At 38.9% G+C, this 20,589-nt stretch overlaps 1 protein-coding gene across 2 annotated transcripts in view; it reads right to left on the bottom strand.

The window, feature by feature from the left end:
- Positions 1-282: 282 nt before the first annotated feature.
- Positions 283-20,589, bottom strand: part of MDFIC (MyoD family inhibitor domain containing) — an 89,562-nt gene continuing 69,255 nt past the window's right edge. For both annotated transcript variants that reach the window (XM_080818363.1, XM_080818364.1), the window contains exon 5: positions 283-2,987. In XM_080818363.1, the coding sequence (XP_080674489.1) occupies positions 2,740-2,987 (248 nt within the window). In that variant the 3' untranslated portion in view covers positions 283-2,739. The remainder of the gene's footprint in view (positions 2,988-20,589) is intronic.

The following is a 20,589-nucleotide window of genomic DNA, read 5'->3' as shown; positions in this document are numbered from 1 at the left end:
TTTTGGAATTATCTCCCAACTTCTAAAAACCATTTATTTAAGACCATGTTTTAAAATCATATGTTAATTATGATCTGCAGTATAAACGGATCTGAATCTTTCATAGTTTATTTAGGAGCATGAGTCATATGATTTACATAAGGAAATTAGGAAATCTTCAGAAAGGGAAGTAACAAGATAAAAGCCTCAAGTTTTAAATGACAGTCAAATTCATTCAAACATCAGTGTATCAATTAGGTAGAAAATATGCTAAAGCACAAGAGAGAACTTTTTTTTTAATTTCAAAATAATGTATTCAGGATAATACAGGTCCAGTTTAAAAATATTAAAGGTTAAGTTTCCACATTTAAAAAGAGACCAAATCTGTAACTGTAAACTCTAGCACTTAGTCATGACGGCCATATATTCAACAAAACATTTTACATACAGAAATTCTAACATATACTGAAACTATTTTCACATTTTCCTACTTTGGTTTTTTTTTTTTTTCTTTTCATTTTTTAAAATCATACAAATACTTTATGGAATGACTAGAGTAGACAACAGAGGAAAAGTACTGTGAATATAAATATGAAAAAAAATTCTGCTATTAATTAATGTTCTCTGTTACGGAGAAACATTCCTTCAAAAGTGCTAATATTTTCCTTGCAAATAGTGGCAGAATATATTTAAATATTAGATAAAACTCGGCTGAAAAATCTTGCAAGATAAAAAGTGACACATCTTAACAATTCCAGGTCATTAAAAGGCTAATTTATATGTCAATACACAGATGATATTCCTCTATCCTAATAGATACGCATAACTTTGAGTATACGTAAATATTCAGATTCTGGCTACTATGAAATAGTACAAAGATGTTCTTATATTTACTGTAACAAAAACACTCTTTAGACAAGAGAAAGATAGCGGTTTTCTATAATTCTGTTTAAACCTGACAACTTAAAGGGTATGTGTGTGTATACACATACATAGCAGTGAAAAGGGGATTCAGAAGTTTGCTTTTTTTTTTCTCCTTTAAGTCCTTTAAGTAATGACAGAAATAGAAGCTAGGTTTTATCTCAAAGGAAAAACCAGAGGTGACATTCCTGCGCTTTAGGTTTAAAACCTTTCCTAAAAGGCTAGCCTTTCTATGCATTTGTTTTCACTATCAAGTTGAATTTTAGCTGGAAGAATTAAAAAATAACTATTAATCCAAAAGTATCCTTCCAGAATTTCTACAAGGAATTACATTAAATCAAACCAAACTACAGTTCTGGGAAGATCAGACTTAGTAGGAGAGCACATAGTATGGAAATTTGCCCCCACCTTCATCTGGGCTACACAAAGTGTCTGTGTCTTACTAACTATACACTTCAGTTGATTATGAGACTATTTCTTTACACTGCAGCATCTTGATAACCTGCAGTGTTATTTTCGATTCACATAAAATTGCAGTACTAAAATCTGGTCACAGTAGCAGATGTCCAGTTTCCCACTGTATTGGAAGGAAGGGTTTACATTTAAGGTGAGCCCTGTTTATAAACATTATGTACGAAGCAAAACAACCTCCCCCTCCTGCAAAAGACTGAAAGCTCTCAAACCCTCCCCGCCAAAAAAAAAAAAAACAAACCAAAAAAAAAACCACTTTTGATTAAATCAAAATCAGAATACTGAGATTTTAATATTTTTAAAAAATCACCTAATTTAAATGCATTTTGTCAAAAGTATTCCACATTCTTAATAAAATAGAGCTATTTTAATAAAGCATTATATTCTTATCAAAACTTTATCATAACATTTAAATGATGTGTAAAAAATTGCATATTTTTCGTTAATTTAAATTTTATAGGCTTTAATAAAAAGCTGTATTCCTGCAACTAAAGAAAATACATACTTAAGGCATTTTTCTTTTAACAGCTTAAGGGCACACAGAGTTCAGGCTCCCCAACTAAAACTTGGTCTTACTAAATCTGATTCATCCAAGCCATGGATGGATCACTCATCCTAAAAGGCCTCCTCAAATGCCCCCTTTTCCTTGAAACTGTGTGCCTCTGCCAGTAGACAAGAGCTAGTCTCTTCTGTGTATTCCTAGAGCCTTTCTAGCCTCTCTCTCTCGCATCATCCTCACTTCAGTATGTCTTGAGGACTGGTGTGTACTTGACAGGTGTCTTTCCTCTACTAAAGTGTATAGTCCTCTGGATGGGAGTTCAGTGGCATCCGTCTTTGCATCTGAGCAGGCCGTTACACACAGCAGGCACTTAGTGTCTGATGAACGAGGGGAGAAAGGGAGAACCCAGCACAGAGCTGAACACTGGGTGCCCAACTATGGTGTGGGTTTGTCTCCCAAAGTTCGCTTTGAAAGAAGGGATGCTTACTTGCAACCATGAACAGATAAACATCAAAAATATAAACTGTCTGGTTTAAATACAGAGAAATAATACACGTGGAGCAAGAGGCTCTTAAGAATGGTTAAAAGCAACAGAAACATGCATAAAAAGGAGACATTTAGCTTTTTTTTTTTTTGGTCAAAATGTCCCTCAGTCATTGTAACTTACTTAGTTTAGAAGTAGTTAAAATTTCACATATTAAAACACATAGTTTTGGTTAGAGAGAAAAGGCTTTCAGAGATTACTTAAAATAATGAGTTAACAGTGCAAATACTGGGTTGCTTCATGAGACTCTCACCATGTGATTTTCCGCTCCCTTCGAAGAAAAATTGTAAAACCTCCAGTTTTAACACAAACAGAAGATAAACACCTATGAAGGAAAACAAATTCCACAGCATTCCATACAGATTTCCAAGCAGTCTGATGATTCACAACAGGCGTCCATGATGCCACAGTCCATGTCACAAGGGCAGTTACAGTCGTCCCCCATCTCGTCTCCACAGCAACAGCAGCAGGCTTCTGAGGTGCAGATGCCACAGGAGGCCTGGCCCAGGACGATATTGCAGAGGGTGAGGAATTCACAGAACAAGCAGGCCAGGATACAGTGGACGCAGCAATCTTCATTTTCAGGTGGGAAGAGACCATGTAGTGAGGAGAAAAAAAAAATGGACACAAATGGAGAAATCATCAATGGACTAAATGATAAGAATTGATCAAAATAATCCCAAACCCCACGACATGCAGTCTTAGAAGCCTTCCCATGGGCTGGAAGCTCACAAAGAAGCTTAAAGTTTTAGAAGAGCCGCCTTTAGAAGTCGATGTTGCAGTCAGAAAACAACCAACCGACCGAAAAGGTGGTGGTGGGGTGTGGGTGCAGATGTGTGCACGTGGGTGAGATTTTGTTATTCTCACACACCATACGGTGGTCTTAGGCCTAGGTTCCACTGCTCTGTGCCTCTCACCCATCTTCCCTACATCCTGTTGCTCTCCATCACATAGGCTAAACACTTCCGTGACCTCGCAGTCCTTGAGCAATAGACGTTTGACTGCACCACCCGCCTGCTCCCAAACTGGAGGAAAAAATATTCAGTACGATACATTCAGTAGATTTCTGAGCGTTTCCACGATTATATTGTCATCATGGTTTGTAAGATAACTGTTATAAAGAGCTAGGTTTGTTATCCTATGAAGAAAACAGAGTTACCTTTCAGAAAGCCAGTTCTGTTCAATATGCCTTCACAGAGATATGAGTACTAACTAGTTCTAACACTTGTGACCTTAACTTTCTACGTCACTAGGGAACGCTGCTATTTCAAGGCTGAAAGGGGAATCTACAGAAACTCACTTGACGTTGAAGAACCTTTAAATTTTCTTTTTTTTAAAGATTTTGTTTATTTATTTGACAGAGAGATCACAAGTAGGCAGAGAGTCAGGCAGAGAGAGAGGGGGGGAAGCAGGCTCCCCGCTGAGCAGAGAGCCCGATGTGGGGCTGGATCCCAGGACCCTGAGATCATGACCTGAGCCGAAGGCAGAGGCTTAACCCACTGAGCCACCCAGGTGCCCCGTTGAAGAACCTTTAACCGAGTATTCTTAAAGCCCTAAGCATCTTCTTGAACATAAGATTCTTTATATATTAATCACAGAATACATCATACACAGAACTTTCCATATTGGATCAGTTTCAAGGGGGGAAAGAATGGCCATTCCACCCAGCCTGAGGAGAGGCTTACATCTTTGAAGGCTCTTTTGGTCCCTTCCTATGTAAAGCTCCCTCTTCCACAATATAATCAATGTCTCGAATCTTGACTGAGTCTTTCCCTTACTTTGCACTATACTTTTCACAACAGTGAATGTGGAAACGTCCCTCAGTAAGCTCTCAGAAAGGATAAAGGTACCTTCTGGATTCCTGTGAGTAGCATTTTTTTGCTCAGTACTGTGTATTTCCCCTCCAGGATCATGTTGCTAAGTTCACTTATTTTCCAGGTGTAGGGTATCCCAATTGGTTAAATATACTGTAATTAACTTATCCATACTATTTATGAATATATTTGTCATATCCAATGTTTTTGCTATTCCAGACATTACTGTTTGGAATAGTTTTGTGCAAGTGTCTTAGAGCTCCCATGCTAGGTGACTGGTAGAACTGTGGGCTCACAGGATATGCAAACTTGTTTCCAAAAACACTGCTTGCTCCAAAATTTACTCCCCCAAACCAAGCTTAAGAATGCTCAATATCTACATCCTCATCAATCTTGGAGACTGTCCTACCTTCATTACTGCCAGTTAGTTGAGTGTGAAAGGGCATCTCATGGTGGTTTTACTTTGCATTTATATCTTCACTAGTAAGTCTAGACATCTTTTTTGTGTTTCCTCGTCTTTGAAACAGGTGTTCAGGCCATTCATGTTCCCCCTCATTTTTCTAATTAAGTTACATGTTTTTTTTTTCTTACTGATTTGTAGATATTTAAGATACCAGTCCTTTCTCAAAAATGACTATTTGCTCTCAGTATGTGGCTTTTTTAAGGTAAAAATAAAATAACAAGAGACAGATGAGTTAATTTTTAGACCTTGAGAGTTTAAAGTAATAAAGAGAAATCTGAATCAAATCTTACAGTTAGCTAGAGGTATGGGATTGATTACATGGCTGAGGAGGCATTAATAAGATTTGGTAGCAGAATGAAATAAAAAGTTTTTATGCCTGATTCAAAAGAAGGGAGCCCAGCCATGCCTACAGAGAGAAAAGAGGAAGAAACCAATAATCAGGAGGGGAGAGACTGAATGTAATTGTTAAGAAATCAAGAGCCTGCAGGATAAAAAGGGACAGGAATGACATTCCAAACTAAACAGTTAATCGCCACTCAGAGGACCTATCTATTCACTGGAAATTAAAAGCTCTTCCCGATTTTAGACAATGACAGTTGTCATACAGAAATGAGAAGCCCTACACCCAGAGTAGGGTCTGTCCAAACTCCTACTTTAAGCCAACAAGATTCACAAATTAAAGTCTATTAAACTATTTTTAGTAAACAAAATGAAAAAGTTCTTAGTTGCCAAGAGATCAAACACTCCTTTCTAGTCTATCTTCTATAACAAAACGTGGTTTCTATAACTAATAGGTATGACTAGTTGTTTTTCATAGAATGGGAAGCCTAGTGTTAATGAAGGAAAATTATTTATTTGCTGTTTTCAGAATTAAGAAATACGTTTCTTAGGAGAGAGATGTTTTCATCACTATTTCATTTTTTTAAACGATTTATTTTTAAGAGACAGCACACACAAGCAGGGGCGAGGGGTAGAGGGAGAAGCGGACTCCCCACTGAGCAGGAGCCCAATGGGGGACTCGATTCCAGGACCATGACCTGAGCTGAAGGCAGATGCTTAAATATCTGAGCCAGCCAGGCACCCACACCATTTCATTTTTTTAAAAACTATTTTAGATACTTACTTTGTACTAAACTCTGTGTAAGGCTCTTTCCAAATATGAATTCCCTTAATTCTAATAATATTTTCAAGAAGCAGTACTGGTATGATCCCCGTTTTACCAATATAGACTTAGAGGAATTTTAGAAAATTCGCCCCGAGTCCTAAAGGCCGGCTGCAGAGTCAGAGTGAGAAGCCACGCGCCTCGCCAGAATGGGCCAGCCTCGAGTCCAGCATGCTGGGCTGACCACGGGGGTGGAGCACTCAGTTCATCTTCCTTGGGGGAAGATCAGTTATAAATCCAAAACTTTCTGATTTGTCTTGATCTGTTTTTAGCCTTGATTCATGTTCCTTTCCTTTCTAAAGATGAGTCTGACTCTCACTTTTAATGAAGAGTTGGTAGTAAAGGCTATAACCCTCAACGAGAGCAAAGTTGATGAGTAGGAGACCTGATAAGCAGCCGGTCACGCTGTGGAGATAGACGGGAGACGGTAGGCAGCCAAGAGAGAGCATGTCTCAGAAGAAACAAATCTGTCAATTTAAAGGATAAAAGTTCAGGTCCATCCTTACCTGAACAAAAGCAGTGAACGGATGACATAGGAATTCTGGTCAGACATGGTCATGACACTGGTCTCAAAAGAAGTTCTTAATGTAAATACTGAAACTTACACAGACACAAAAAAGACATCATCTTAAAACACAGGTTCTACATCATTTACTTGGAAACCACTCGGGGCTACTCTGAAAAAAACAGTCAATTCAAGGACACCTAAAAAAAGCCACAAACCAAAATACAGTTCAGAGAGAACAGTGATACTAAACAAGGTGCATCTATACAGACAGGGACCAGAGACAGTCATTATCTGTCCTTTAGAAGTAAAGAACTACCCAGGTACGACGACGACAACAAGAAGATCCCTAAATGCTCTCCGATCAATTTATTTTTCTTTTTAGTCGTGCTCTAGAAAGGGCAGTTGGATCATATGGTGACCTGAGGCAACGAAGAGGTTAAAGTAAGGCCAAAGAGCTGACAGTTTCTGCCACGGTCACCCCACCCCCTTCAGGGGAATCAACAATCACAAACAGCATTACCATGTTGGTTTTATTTGAAGCAAAGAGAGGATTAGAAGTATTAGCCAACTAAGAAGACGAAAGAAGATGAGTCCACTGCACTGATGTAGTTCACAGTCAGAAATAATTATTTTTCCCCCTGTTCTTGAGGTTTTTCATTTTTCTGGTTTTATTCAGTCATATTTGCAGTTTTTGCCAAAAGTATTTAACCTCTGAGAAGCCAACTAGGTTCTGGGAAGGATGCCTGTCTCAGACTGGGCCAAGCAAGAATTGCACAATTCGGTGTACTACTGAGAGGGGAGCTCAGCGCAAGACTGACAGCTACTGTAAACTGAGGACAACAACGGAACACACCAGCAGCCGCAAGAAGCTGTAAAAAGAAAGCTTTAGCACAACGTTTGATTAAAAGAAACCAAAACTGTTACGTAACAAAACTGTTACGAATGACTGCAGACAACAAACCCAAACAAAATCTTTTGAGTCCTGTGAGAGGTCATCTATCTGGAAAGCATTGAGCTGTCCCATGCCATGAAGGTAACACCGGGAACCTAGATGACCAGCATCCTTGATGGCTGGTGGAAGCCTCTGTGACTGGTCCGACGGCCTTGGTTCTGTTTAAGATGAGACCGGAGGCTCATTTTTAGAAGAACACATTAGTTTAATAAAGAAATGATCCCAAATTGATTGATTCAATCCTATGTGACCCAAAGTGCTTATGTCAGATTGATTGACCCAATCCTATGTGACCCAAAGTGCTAAGAAAATATGAGGGAAGCAGTTACAGTGAACAGACTACTGACTTAAGAGCCATCAGAAAACCATGTGCACCCTAAACTCTGCTCTGTTCTAAGGGAGCCTCTTACATTTCTTTAGTTTTCTTTTTTTTAAGATGTGGTATGACAGGTGCTCTGAATTTCTTGGAACAGAGACCCCAAACAGCAGAGTACTGGGAAGCACAGAGCAACGAATTCTGAGAATAACCCACAAACCATTTCTGAGTGCACGCAGAGTTGTATGTGTTTTATCTCGACTCATCTCTAATATCATTTCCTATGACTTACACGCTTGAAATGACTTTCTTAATCAGGTCCCCAACAAGCAAACTGTATACAGAGAAAAAGAGGTTACCATTTGTAACAGACTGACAGTGTGCCAAAAAGCAACTGCAGATAAAAATATGAGCAGTCAATTATGCGTAATTAGTAATTTAGGAAATTGCACAGAGATCAAACCTGACTTTATGACCAAAGCTACAGAGAACCCACAGGTGTCGCCATGTCTTTAGCTGCTAAGGCTCACATCTGCCCGGTAGGGGTACAAAGGGGCTCATTGTACAGGGGATGCCTCATTGGGTGGAGGCATTCTTGTGCCCAGACGCAGCTTCACTGCGACCGTTGTTTCTCAATGCAAAATCAAAAAGCAGGCTAGAAGTGGGTTTTAGTAATCCTGAATCACAGCCAGGAGAGCTAAGTATGTGGCCTCTGAAAAGCCAGCTGTGAGGGATGAGACACAGACATCTCCAGGGAGTTCTGCTCCTCAAGTGTATGCAGGGGCAGGAAATATTTACTAATACAGCACGGTAGCTCAGCTCCAAGGAGCCCTGTGTCTCCAAGCCAGAGGACACACAGCATCTGGCCTACAGCCCTAGGATGACCTGCCGCCTGCATAAATTGGCTCAAAGTGTCCCTCCTACCCAGAACACTCTGGCACACTGCTGTCCCCGTGAGGCCATGCTTCTCAGCCAGAACACAGTCAACATTTTCCTAGTAGGGAAGAAAGTGAGTTAGGTCAGGAGGTAAAAGAAGAGAAGAGCTGTATTTTCCACCGCAGTGCAGAGAAGACCACACTTAGGAAAACTGAACAATTATCTTTACTATTATCTTTCCTCTCAGCAAACTCAAAAGAACCTTGGGAAAAAAATAACACCATTCTCCCACCTCCCACAAAGGGACTCCTTGATTTTCCTCCCACATGTCCAAATTCTGGATTCCATCCTGCACCTATGGGAAGTGCATTTGCATTTTAAATTACAGTTAAGTGAATAGCACAGATTTGGTTTTTTTTTTTTTTTTTTTGGCTTCTCTTACTCATTTATCTTGCTGCCTGTTCCATGGTCGATTCATTAAATATTCCAAACTCTGAGAGATTTGATCCAGTAATTGTTAGTCATGACTTAACTGTAGCACTGAGTCAAGGAGTCCTTTCTGAAGAGTCGCATCTACTAAGTCTAGGAACACAGCCTATATAACAGAACACGCCCTGCCCCCCTGCCCTTCTGCCCCACTCAGGAGCTGTACAAAGAAACCTGAAGAGGAGTAAATGCTCAGTTAGTAGAGGTGTTTCTTTAAAACATGTTACATGTACAGTTAGTAATGGAGCAGAGAAGAGGGTAAAGAAAAGTTTTAAAAAAAAACAAAAAAACAGATGGTGCAAATAACATTTACATTACTTTAACCAGACGACAAGCTGCCCAGCTGGTAATAACAGCACTGTCCTCAAAGGGTTACGATGAGCATGACCATGCCTATAAGTGCCCAAGAAGGGATTTCTCGTGAAGTACTTAACCAAATATTGTTACTGTCATAGTGACGGAAATAATGCAAGATTTCTTCCAAGGAGCCCACACCCCGCTTTACCTACCAATATTTCATTACTCTGATCACCACACTAAAATCAGGCCATTCCATTGTAACCGAAGGAGGGTTATAAAAGGTTCGGTTAAGAGAGATCCAAAAAGGCAAGAAAGAGAATCTGCAGCAGAGTGAAGCAGGCAGAAATCTGCCCAGGAAAAATTAGGAAATTTTATGTTTGGCTGCAGCGGAAGACTTAAAATAATCATCTTTTTCCATATTTAAATTATGTCCATTTACTTTTCTCTGGAAGCTGGAAGGCTTAAACAGAGAAACACTACACTTTACCTGATCCTAGTCGGTGTTGACTTTATTCAGTTGGCCAGTTGGAAAACCCCTAATCCAAAAGGTTTAATTAATAAAGTTGAATGTAACTTTTGGATAACAAAATCCACTTTAGATCTTAGAAGCAGTTTCCTAGAAAGAGTATGTCTAACGGTCTGCTGAAATTGGTCATAATGCCATCTATGGCCAGGAAAAAATAATTTTTTTCATTAAAACTAAGATTTATTTTTTTTTTAAACTTGTTCTTTCTTTTATTAATGTATTGTATCACATTGGTTGATTTGCAGACGTTGAACCAACCTTGCAGCCCAGGAATAAATCCCACTTGGTTGTGGTGAATAATCCTTTTAATGTACTGTTGGATCCTACTGGCTAGTATTTTGGTGAGAATTTTTGCGTCCGTGTTCATCAAGGATATTGGTCAGAAATTCTCCTTTGTGACGGGGTCTTTGCCTGGTTTAGGGATCAAGGTAATGCTGGCCTCATAGAATGAGTTTGGAAGTTCCCCTTCTGTTTCTATTTTCTGAAAGAGCTTCAGTAGAAAAAGTATTATTTCTTCTTTGAATGTTTGGTAGAATTCCCCAGGGAATCCATCAGATTCTGGACTCTTGTTTTTGGGGAGGTTTCTGATTACTGCTTCAATCTCATTATTGGTTATTGGTCTATTCAGACTGTCAATTTCTTTGTGTTTCAGTCTTAGTAGTTTATAGGTTCCAAGAATGCATCCATTTCTAACAGATCGCTAAATTTATTGACATACAGTTGTTGATAATAATTTATAGTGATTGTTTCTATTTCCTTGGTGTTAGTCATGTTCTCTCCCCTTTCATTCATAGTTTTATTAATTTGGGCCCATTCTCTTTTCTTTTGGAGAAGTCTGGCCAGTGGTTTATCAATCTTATTAATTCTTTTAAAGAACCAGCTTCTAATTTTGTTGATGTGTTCTACTATATTTCTGGTTTCTAATTCATTGATTTCTGTTCTAATTGTAATTATTTTCCTTCCCATCCATGGGTTTGGCTTAATTTGTTGATTCTCTAGTTCTTTGAGATGTAAAGATAGTTTGTGAATTTGGGAATTTTCTTTTTTTTTTTATTATTAGTTATTTTTATTAGCATATAGTGTATTATTTGCCCCAGGGGTACAGGTCTGTGAATCGTCAGGCTTACACATTTCACAGCACTCATCATAGCACATACCCTCCCCAATGTCCATAACCCAACCACCCTGTCCCTACCCCCCAACACCTCCCAGCAACCCTGTTTGTTTTGTGAGATTAAGAGTCTCTTAAGGTTTGTCTCCTTCCCAATCCCATCTTGTTTCATTTTTTCCTTCCCTACTTCCCAAACCCCTCACTCTGCCTCTCAAATTCCTCATATCAGAGAGATCATACAGTAATTGTCTTTCTCTGGTTGACTTATTTCACTCAGCATAATATCCTCTAGTTCCATCCATGTCATTGCAAATGGCAAGATTTCATTTCTTTTGATGGCTGCATAGTATTCCATTACACACACACACACACACCCCCCTTCTTTATCCATTCATCTGTTGATGGACATCTAGGTTCTTTTCATAGTTTGGGTGTTCTGGACATTGCTGCTATAAACATTTGGGTGCACGTGCCCCTTCGGATCACTATGTTTGTATCTTTAGGGTAAATATCCAGTACTGCAATTGCTGGGTCATAGGGTAGCTCTATTTTCAACTTTTTGAGGACCCTCCTTTCTGTTTTCCAGAGTGGCTGCACCAGCTTGCATTCCCACCAACAGTGTAGGACGTTTCTTCTTTCTCTGCATCCTCGCCAACATCTGTTGTTTCCTGGCTTGTTAATTTTATCTATTCTGTCTGGTGCGAGGTAGGATTTACGTTCTTAAAACTGTACAGAAATGATCTCAGAAATCTCTCCTCAAACCTTAACGTTCTTCCCATTTTTCCCAACTGTGTCTCTTTCACAATTCACATTTTGGTTTCTCTTCTTACTGGTGCTTGTCTAAATACTGTGCAAAGTAAATTAAGAATTTTTTTTGGGGGGGGGGCAAAATAGTGCCCAATGGGGTGGGAAGGTGCAGAAGTTTTTAATTAAATAAATTTATTAATGTATTTATTGAGGTATAATTAACATGTAACATATTAGATTCAGGTTTACAACATAATTTATTGTAATTGCTCTGTGAAATCATCACCACAATATGTCCAGTTACTGTCACCATAGTTTTCTCAGGAGAACTTCTAAGATCTACTCTCTTGGCAACTTTCATATAGGTAATATGTTTACTATAGTCACCATGCTGTACGTTACACAGGAGAACTTCTAAGATCTACTCTCTTGGCAACTTTCATATAGGTAATATGTTTACTATAGTCACCATGCTGTACGTTACATCCCCAAGACTTCTTTATTTTATAAGTGGAAGTTTGTCGCTTTTGGACTCCTTCATCCATTTTACCCACCCCCACCTGCTGCCTCAGGCCATCACCAATCTAATCTGTTCTTTATACCTGTGAACTCATTTTTTTCTGTTTTTAGATGTCACATATAAGTGCGATCCTACGGTATTTGTCTTTATCTAACTCACACACTTAGCATAATGCCCTCAAGGTCCATCCATGTTGTTGCAAAGGCGAGATTTTCCTCTTTTTTATGGTTGGATAATGTTCATTTGTGTGTATACACACACACACACACACACACACACACACACAATTATATTATTGATCATATTCTCTTTATCCAATCATCCATTAAGAAACATTATTTCCGTATTTTGGCTATTATAAATCTCCAGTGAACATGAGGGTGGATTTGCCTTTTTGAACTAGCCTTTTCATTTCTTCTGGATAAATACCCAGCATTAGAATTACTGAGTCATATGGTACTTCCTTATTTATTTATTTAAAAAAAATTTTTTTTTTTTTAGATTTATTTATGAGGGAGGGAGAGGGAGAAGCAGACTCCCCACTGAGCAGGGAGTCTAGTCTGATGCTGGGCTTGATCCCAGGACACTAGGATCATCACCTAAGCTGAAGGCAATTTTCATGACTGAACCACCCAGGCACCCTGACAGTTCCATTTTTAATTTTCGAACAACTTCCATACTGTTTTCAATAGTAGCTAAACCAATTTACCTTCCCAGTAACAGTGCACACGGGGTCTCTCTTCTCCACAACCTCAACACTTGGTATTTCTGTCTTGTTGATATTGGCCAATCTGACAAGTGTGAGGTGGTATTTCTTGTGTTGTTGATTTGAATTTCCCTGATGATTAGTGATATTAAGCACCTTTTCATGGGACATGTTGGCCATCTGTATATCATCTTTGGAAAAATATCTATTGAAATCTTCTGCCCATTTTAAATCAGATTCTTTGGGGTGTTTTGCTGTTGAGTTGTTTGAATTCTCTCTATATTTTGGATACTAACCCCTCATTCAATATTTACAAATATTTTCTCTCATTCAATAGCTTGTGGTTTTGTTTTGTTGATGGATTCCTTTGCTGTGCAGAAGCCTTTTAGTTTGAGGCAGTCCTACTTGTTTATTCTAGGTTTGCTTCTAAAAAAATTCTAAAAAAACAAAATCTAAAAAAATTGCCACCAGAGTAGAAATCAAGGAGTAGCTTACTGCCTATATTTTCTTCTGAATTTTATGGTTTCAGGTCTTACAGTCTTTATTCTATTTTGAGTTAACTTATGTGTACGGTATACAATAGTGGTCCAGTTGCATTCTTTTGCATGTGGTTGTTGAGGTTTCCTGGTATCATTTACTGAAGAGACTTTTACTCATTGCATATTCTTGGCTCACTATGCATGCGTGGGTTTATTTCTGGGCTCTCTATTCTGTTCCATTGATCCATGTGTTTGTTTTTATGCCAATACCATCATGCTTTGACTATTACAGCTTTGTAATACAGATGAAATCAGACAGTGTGATGCTTCTAGCTTTGTCGTTCTTTCTCAAGATTGCTTGGCTATTTAGGGTCTTCTGTAATTCCAAACTTTAGGATCGTTCTATTATTTCTATTAATGCCCTTGCCGTTTTGCTGGGGATTTCATTGAACCTGTCAACTGCTTTAGGTAGTATGGACATTTTAACAATATTCTTCCAGTCCATGAGCATAGAATATTTTCATATTTATGTTGTCTTCAGTTTCTTGCACGAATGTCTGTTGGTACTTAGGGTACAAGTCTTTTACTTTCTTGGTTAAATATATTTCCGGGTATTTTATTCTTTGATGCAAATGTAAATAGGATTATTTTCTTAATTTCTCTTTCTGATCATATACATATATATAAATGCTACAGATTTTTCATACTGATTTTTGGATCCTGCACCTTCACAGAATTGGGTCTAACAGTTTTTGTAAGAATCTTTAGGGTTTTCTATACATATTATGTCATCTGCAAATACTGATAATTTTATTTCTTCCTTTCCAATTTGTATGTCTTCTGTTTCTTCTTCCTAATTGCTCAGGTCAGAATTTCTAATACTATACTGAATAACAGTGGTAAGAGTGGGCATCCTTGTCTTACTCCTGATCTTAGAGTAAAAGCTTTCAAGCTTTTCACCATTGAGTATGGTGTTAGCTGTGGGCTGGTCATATACAGCTTTTGTTACATTGAGATATATTCCCTCCATACACAATTGTTCAGATTTTTAATCATAAATTTATGTTGAATTTTGTCAGTTTTTCTGCATCTATTGATGATCATATAATTTTTACATTTCATTTTATTAAAATGGTATATACATCGATTTGCAGATATTGAACCATCCTTGCATTCCTGGAATAAATCTTAGTTGATCACAATGTATGGTCTTTTAAATGAATTGTTGAATTTGGTTTGCTAATATTTTGTTGAGGCTATTTGCATGTACCTTCATGAGGGATACTGCCTTGTAATTTTCTTTCTTGCAGCATCCTTGGTGTTGTTTTTGTATCAGGGTAATGCTGGTCTTATAAAATGAGTTTGAAAGTGTTTCCTCCTCTTCTATTATTTTTGGAAGAGTTTGAGAAGGATGGGTTTTACAATTCACCGGTGAAGCCATCTGGTCCTGACTTTGGTTTTTTGGGAGATTTTTTTCTTACTGATTCAAACTCCTTACTAGTAACCAGTCTCTTTATATTTTCTATTTTATTATGATTCACTCTTGGTAGTGTTTCTTGGTTATGTTTCTGGGAATTTATTTATTTCTTCTTGGTTGTGAAATTGGTTGGAATGTAATTGTTCATAGTAGTGTCTTAAAGCTTTTGTATTTCTGTGATATCAGTTGTAATGTCTCCTCTTGCATTTATGATTTTTGAGTCTGCTTTTTTTGTGAATTTAAAGGTTCACCAATTTTGCTTATCTTTTCAAAGAAACAGCTCTTGGTTTCATTCGTTATTTCTATTGTCTTCTAAGCCTCTACTTCATTTACTTCCACTTTACCAACTATGGTCTTCATTTGTTTTTCTAATGCCTTGAGGTATAGAGTTAGATTGTTTTAGATTTATTCTTGTTTCTTGAGGTAGGTATTTATCATTATGAACTTCCCTGGTAGAACTGCTTTTGCTGTATCCATTATTTTTGTTATGTTGTACTTCTGTTTTCATATTCTCAGGGCATTTTTAAATTTCTCCTTTGACCCAGTGGTTGTTCAGTAAACTGCTGTTTAATTTCCACATGTTTGTAAATTTTCCATTTTTCTTGTAATTGATTTCTAATTAAAGACAACTATGGTTAGAAAAGATGCTGAATACAACTTCAATCTTTTTGAATTGATTTAGACTTATTTTGTGGCCTAACATGCTCTATCCAGGAGACTATTCCATGTTACTTTTGGGTGTAATGTTCTGTGTATATTAAGTCCATCTGGTCTAATAATCTGCTTAAGGACAATGTGTCCTTATTGATTTTCTGTCTGGGTGATCTATCTGTTGATGAAAGGGGGGTATTAAAGTCCTGTACTATTAGTGTATTGCTATTTCTTCTTTTGGGTCTGTAAATACTTGCTTTACATATTCAGGTGTTCCTATGTGGGTACTAAAATTATTTAAAATGTTATATCCTTTTGTTGTATTGCCCCCTTTATCAGTATGTGCTTGTCTCTTTTTACAGTCCTTATTTTAAAGACTATTTTGCTTGATCTAAATACACTTACTCCAGCTTTCTTTTGGTTTCAATTTGCATGGAAGATTGTTTACCATCCCTTCTCTTTCAGTCTGTGTGACTTTACATCTGGAGTGGGTCTATTGTAGGGAGCACATAGATGAATCTTGTGTTTTCATTCAACCTTTTTAATAGAAGAATTTAGTCCATTTACATTTAAAGTTAATTACTGATAGGCATATACTGACTGCCATTTGTAAAAAAAAAAAAAAAAATTTTTTTTTTTTTTTTTGGGGCTGTTTTGTAGCCCTTCTGTTTCTTCCTTTCACTTGCTCTCTTCCTTTGTAACTTAAGATTTTCTATAGTGGTATGCTAAGATTAATCTCTTTTCCATATTTTGTGTGTGTATCTGCCATAGGTTTTTGCTTTGTGGTTAGGAAGAGGCTTATACATAATGACATTTCTAACAGTCTATTTTAAGTTTATAACTTGTTTTAATGCATTCTAAAGCTCTATATTTTTACTTTCCCCTCTTCCTTGATGTCACATTTTATATTTTTATCTTAGCTACTTATTGTAGTTTTACTATTTTTCTAACCTTCATACTACCTTTATAAGTGATTAATCTGCCATGTTTACATTATTCTGAATTTTACTAATATTTACCTTTACCACTGAGATCTGTACTTTCATATGTGTTTCTGTTGCTCATCTGTGTCCTTTTACCTCAGCTTAATGAAGTCCCTTTAACGTTTACTGTAAGGCAGGCTTAGCTTTTGTCTGTCTGGAAAATGCTCTCTCCTAAAATCGAGAATGACAACTTTGCTGGAGAGTCTTCTTGGTTGTGAGTTTTTCTTCTTTCAGCACTTGAAATATATCATGCCATTCCCTTCTGTCCTGCACAGGTTCTGCTGAAAAATCCAAGTATAGTCTGTAGGGGTTCCCTTGTATGTATGTTGTTTTTCTCTTCCTGCTTTTAAGATTCTCTCCTCTTTAACTTTTGACATATTAATTATAACGTGTCTTGGTGTGAGTCTCCTTGGGTTCATATTTGGAGATTTCTCAGCATCCTATATCTGGATGTCTCTTTTCTTCACGGGGTTAGGAAAATTCTCAGCCATCACTTCTTCAAATAACTTTTTTGCCCCTTTCTCTCTTCTCCTTCTGTGATCCCTTTAATGTGAATATTGGCCCACTCGATGTCACCTAACTCCCTTAAGCTATCTTACCCATTTTTTTTTTTCTTTCTATTGCTCTGATGAGGTGAGTTCCACTGCCCTGTTTTTAAGTTCACTGATTTTTTCTTCTGCTTCAGATATAGTCTGCTGCTGAATCCTTCTAAGCATATTTTTCAGTTTGGTTTTGTGTTCTTCAGCTCTGTGACTTCCATTTGGTAATTCTGTATATTTCTTTCTTCTCCCAAGTTTGGTGAACATCTTTAAAACTATTACTATTATTTTGAACTCTGTCAGGTAAACTGCTTAAGAAGTTTTTCTTAGGATTTGTCTTGTTCTTTCTTTTAAAACATACTCCTCTCTTTATTCATTTTTCTTGACTCTCTCTGTTGGCTTCTATGCATTAGATCAAACAGCCACCTTGCCCAGTATGAAGAAGTAGAGTGGCTTTGTGTAGCAGGTAAATCTTATTGTTCAACCCTATCCTAGCTCTTGGTTGTCTCTCAAACCTTTGTATTGTCCAACAGACTACTTTATTTTTAGTGGCTCCCAGTGGTTGAGAGGGTGCTAAAAGTTATCCATGTTCCAAAAGAAAGGATCTCAGTCAGCACCTAGACTCAAACTGTTTCAAAGACAGACTCGCCCCCCTCCCCCAACACACACAACAACAGCTTTTAAAGTATGCAAACATATATAATCCTGTAGGACTACAAGTATGACTCCCACTGCCTTCCACAGCTAGGCAATCTAGAGGTGTCCACTGGGTGGAAGTTACAAAAATCAGGATAGCAGGTAGGTATGCAAGTTCCTTTTGGAAGGATACTGGTAATCTGGAACAATGCAGAAGGGGAGCTTGAAGAAAGCATGCACAGGCCTGTGGATTCCATATCAGCAGGCCCCTAGATATATGCCCCACCTGAAGCCTGCCCAAAGTCTAAGCTCATGTTAAGCAAATAGGCCCCTCTTGCAGAAACACTGGGGCTGTGTTTCAGTCCGCTATCTGTACAGTGCCCTAGGAGTGGCAGTTGGCCAAGAACAGTCTCTCCTGTGTTAGTCTGTGGGACCCAGGAACACAGTCCCTGCTGTCCACCAGAGCTAGACAATCCAGTGGTGTCCTTGGGCATCAGATACATGTATAAGTTCATTGGCAGTCTAGATGACAAAGATAGTGACCCCACTGTGATGTTTCTGGAGATGACAGTAGTTTAGTTGGCGGGAGGCAGAGGGAAAGCAACCTCCCTAAGATAGTACCTGCCAGCTTCAGTTCTGAGTACCTACCCTCAACGACCCCTAGAGGTGTGTTAAATTAGATGCCTGCCCCCTTACTGACACTTGTTTATGTTAAAGAAAGAGTATTTGCCTATCTTAAGGTTTAGGTCTAACCTGTCAATCAGCTGCCTCTATACTGGGCCATGGGGCCTGTGGGTCCAAGAGCACAAGCCTATTAATAGCCTTTCCTCAGTTCAGCATAGTCTTCTTTTGGGTCTTAGGGATGCAAGCACCGTTGATTTACAAAGCTAGATGTTTGGGGGGCTCATCCATCAGATGCAGTCTTAAAGGTTAGGGTGCTGAATGTGGGAGAAGCTCCAGGTTTTGAGTTCCCTCCTAAGTGTGCATCACTGCGCTGGAGTGAGCTTTACTGCAGGATAGCCTCAGCCTCTCCTGCTTGCTTTGGATGTGGGTTTTTTCCTTGCCAGATGGGAAGGATACACAGCTAGTTTGCAGGTCCTTTTCAGGAGAAATGGTTCCAGATGTAGCTGTAGATTTGGGGTGTCCATGGGAGGAGGTGAGTTCAGAATCTGACACTGCCATCTGGAGATGCTTAGTCACCCATTATTAGCCTATTACTGAGCCCCCCAGAGTGGGCCAGGTTACTCGTGACATTAGATCTTGTGGGAACAGACAGGCAGACAGACACACACACACACAAAGAGAAGCTGACAGTGCTCACAGGGCTGCGATCAGGCCCCTGCACCTCTGTGATCCAAAGGGCGGAGAGGCCCCAGCAGTTCCTGTTCCTGCAAGCTCCTATGGAGGCAGGACTGCAGCTCCGGCAGGGGGAGGGGCCTCCTACAGGCAAGAATAGCCTCGCCTTGAGAAGGCTCAGGATGTGCTCCCCCCTTCTGATAGAAGAGCCAGGCCCCGACCAAAGAGACACAGCAGTCTGACAGACACTCCAGACAGGATGAAGAGCAAAAGCCTAGTGAAATGAGACACCAAAGCACATTTCAAAGCAGTGCACAGGAGGTAAATCCCGTTATTTATGGAATTAATTTGTGAATCAATGATGGCATTGTTACTCTTTCCACATCCCTCCCTCTCCACCCATGTTATCTATTAATACCATTTGGGGTTTGTTTTTTTTTTAAGCCTCAGATGAACAGGACAGCATGACATTGAAATTATAAGGTATAAATACCTCCACCTTAATTTAGTGTACAAACAATTTCAGAGCCAAGAAAATCCATGAACATGTTGTTTGCAAGGACCCTAATACTGACAAACCTGGTTTTCTCATCCAAAAAAAAACCTCTGTAGCCTCATTATTTTAAATCATAGAAAAGATAAAAAACAACAACAACAACAACAACAAAAAAAACCTCTTATTGTGCTGCCTCTCACTGCTCTGCACTTCACCGCCCCCCCCACCACCCCCCAACCCCGCTGAGGTGTCCCTGAGTCACAGTTCATTACCTAGGCTGCCCATTCAGGCCAGCAAATGCCAGAACGACTGGAAGGAATGCCACAAGTGTCTGTGGTGTTTGTCTGTTTGGGTTTGGTGAGGCTTCTAGCAACCAGGAAATGACATTCTATTTTCTAAGTCTTGACTTGTCTTGACTCTGTCACTAACTGGCTAAATGACCTTGAACAAATCATTTCATTCAGTGTCTATATGCATATAATGCAGAAGAAAATGATCTCCAGATTCTTTCCAGGCATCAGACTTCTGTGAAAGTCTAGCTCAGGGTCTTTCCTTGGCCTTGAACAGAGCTGTTACTTGGCTTCACACACTGTCTAAGTACAGTGGAAAGGTAATGAATGCTGAATATGTGTGGGCCCCAAGCTGGCTAAGCCCCAGAAGCAGGTGAGCCCAGGACACGTGTTGGGTGAAGAGAAGGTAAAGGTGGCTCCAGGTAGTCCGGAGGTTATTCAAAGGCACACAAAGAACAAGATAGTTTTAGAAATACAAGTGGCTCAACATTGTTGGGGCAGAGAAAACCCTCAATTTTCCATTTTGGAAAGGAGGCAGGAGCAACATCAATGATAATAATATGGTGTCAGGAGGGTCAGGTAAGGTGACTTTAAGGAATATAATGGGGGTCCTCAGATTCATAGGAGTTGATAAGACAACAGATGAGGCAGTGATGGTTAGAAAATAGTGAAGTATGACTCCCTGGTTTCTGGGGCCATTTACCAAGAAAGAAACATGGAAAGAAAAATCGTGTGGTTTAAAGTACTTTGGGGAGGCACCAGGGTAGCTCAGTTAAGCGTCTGACTCTTGATCTCAGCTCTGATCTTTATCTCAGGGTTGTGAGTTCAAGTCCCACACTGG

The sequence above is a fragment of the Martes martes genome, assembly GCF_963455335.1.
Source record: "Martes martes genome assembly, chromosome: 11".
Lineage (NCBI taxonomy): Eukaryota > Metazoa > Chordata > Mammalia > Carnivora > Mustelidae > Martes > Martes martes.
This window is presented reverse-complemented; position numbering and strand designations above follow the sequence as displayed.